Source organism: Pteropus vampyrus, unplaced genomic scaffold (genome assembly GCF_000151845.1).
Source record: "Pteropus vampyrus isolate Shadow unplaced genomic scaffold, Pvam_2.0 Scaffold192, whole genome shotgun sequence".
Classification (NCBI taxonomy): domain Eukaryota; kingdom Metazoa; phylum Chordata; class Mammalia; order Chiroptera; family Pteropodidae; genus Pteropus; species Pteropus vampyrus.
The window spans coordinates 1,905,107-1,907,446 of record NW_011888973.1 but is presented as its reverse complement, the minus strand read 5'-3'; the positions used below and the strand labels follow the sequence as shown (position 1 = coordinate 1,907,446).

Here is a 2,340-nt window from a genome sequence, read left to right as displayed (position 1 = left end):
CTGACACTGCGGAGAAAAAAACATGCACAGATCTGCTCCAAGTTCACCTCTGACCACTGACCCCAAGGGACTCGGACGTGCCAGGAGCGGCCTCCCTCGGGGCGGCGGGCACGCCACACGGGCCGCACAGAGGAGGCGAGAACGGCCGGGAACCGCCTGCCACACCCCGGGCCAGTGCGGGAGGCGTGAGCAGGCGCCCCGTGGGCTCCGAGGGAAAAGGGGACTTGTCCAGCACAAACACAGGACTACCAAGTGGTCGAGTGCTGCCTACACCGTCCGGTCTCTTAAGATCATTTGCTATCAAAAAGGATGAAGCGGACTCCATCGCGGACGTGGGCACCTGCTCAGCCGCGTCTGACCCCGAGCTGGACGGCCCTCGGGCACTGGGTCCTTAAAGACGCGAGGGAGACGCGGACGTTAAAAATGCAGCAAACGCGGCCTGGGGGAGGAGGAGCTTCTCGGGCCACGTGGTCGTGAGCGGCGGACGCTGTGCTGTGCTGGCTCGTTTCGGAGGAGGAGCCCAGCGTGGGGCGGTCCTGCGGTCGGGGACCGGAGGGCAGCGGTCCACACGATGGCGGTCGAGACACCAGCAGCAGCGTCTGTGCTCACAGAGCGCGTTTCCGGGGCGCTGGTTCGGCTCCGGGCGTGTCCCGTGGGGTCCCCTGGGGGCTCCCAGAGTCTCCGTCCTCGGAGGAGCAGGGACTCCGGCCCATAGGGACATCCCAGGAGAGCAGGGACACCGAGGTCCAGGGATTGGAATCCCCTCGGCACCGACTCCAACACAATGTCGCTGTGCTCACATCTAAGTTTCTCCTGGGGCCCCAATTTGTTCACCTGAAAACAAGCTCCCGCCACCGAGCCTGCCACCTCGCTGCTGCACGTCAGGGACCTACGCGTCCTGGCCCACCCACCGGGTGTCACTCTGGGTTTAAACACTACGCTATCAGCATCACTAACTACAGACAGAACCTCCCCGCTCACTGTCAACGACGCTGGGGAAGCTGGGGACAGCTCGCCAGATCCCAGGGTGAGACAGGCCTGGCCTCGCCGGCCACATCTCCTCCACCCCGACCTTGAACAAGTGTCCGTGGAACCTCGTCAGGACTTCTGGGAGGCCTGCTACCGCCCTGAGACACTGCGTTCCTGCCTTTCCCTCAGTGCTTCCTCTTAGGAGCCCAGCGCCCAGCTGCTGAGGTCACACAGACCACAGCCCTGCCAGGACGCCCCTCCCCAAGGGCCGATGTGACTCCCAGCCAGATGTGCCTCTCCACTCTGAAAGTGTCCTCTGTGAAAACTGCGGGGAAGGGTGCACAGACCTCTGGCCGCCTGACACATGCTCAGGCTGACCTTTCCAAAGGACAGGGCTGCACAAATGCGCTGGAAAGAGGAAACGGTTTTCCCAGGTCGGACCAGGCGCCCGCGAAATGCAGGGCCCCGTCTGGGGCAGGGAGCGACTTCCCAGGAATTTAAATAGTTTTCCTTGGTGACTTTCAAATAACTGCAGACACCCCACGTGGCCTAATTCAGGATGCCCATCCCCTTGCACTGACAGCTGTACACAGCCTCTCCCAGCCCCGGCTGTGAGCAGGGGGCGACCCTTTCACCTTCAGGTGAGGGAGATGAAAATGCAGGAAGGCTTCTCCAGCAAACGTCTCTCTAGCAGCATCGTGAAAAGGAAGACGACAGGACGAGGGGCTCACGGAGCCGACCCCGGGGCCTCGTTCCACGGAGGGGGGCGGAAGCCGCTCTGTGCGCTCAGCCAGGCTCCCCGGACACGGCAGCCTCGTTTGCCGCCTCTCTCTCCGGAGAATCCCTAGGGTGTCAACCCTTGGGGACTGTCCACACTCTGCCAGAGCACAGATTACATCAGTAACAGAGGGATACGGGGAGACTTCAAATATTGGTCGTCCACGGAAAACTTGAAAGGGAGCTGTGCTTGCTTTGAAAACATCAAAGAGGAACTCGCCCTCAGCGGCTCATAAGATCATTCTGGAAGCGGACGGGGACGGGGAAGGCAGCCTGGAAAGGCCTCTCCCTGCCCCCGCAGCGTCGCCCAGGCAGGCTCCGGGCGCGCCCGCTACTTGGCCTTCACCACCTGTTCGTAGGGGGGCGGGGGCGTGTTGCAGTAGGAAGGAGGTGGCGGGTAGGCCGTGCCTCCCAGGGGCGAGTTGGGCTGGACCTGGAAAGCCATGGCCACAGGGTTCCCAGGCGCATTCACCCCTGGTCCTCCGGGGTCCGTGTAATACAGCAGTCCTGGCTGCTGGGCTCCTGAAAGACAGACAGCAGGCGTGAGCAGAGCGGAAAAGACCACCACCCAGCACCGCAGAGCACTGCCGGGGG

The 2,340-nt window shown here is 62.8% G+C and overlaps 1 protein-coding gene across 1 annotated transcript in view; it reads right to left on the bottom strand.

The window, feature by feature from the left end:
- Positions 1 to 759: 759 nt before the first annotated feature.
- Positions 760 to 2,340, bottom strand: part of VOPP1 (VOPP1, WBP1/VOPP1 family member) — a 65,586-nt gene continuing 64,005 nt past the window's right edge. Inside the window, exon 5 of the mRNA XM_023537480.1 lies at positions 760 to 2,268. Coding sequence (XP_023393248.1) covers positions 2,078 to 2,268 — 191 coding nt within the window. The 3' untranslated portion in view covers positions 760 to 2,077. The remainder of the gene's footprint in view (positions 2,269 to 2,340) is intronic.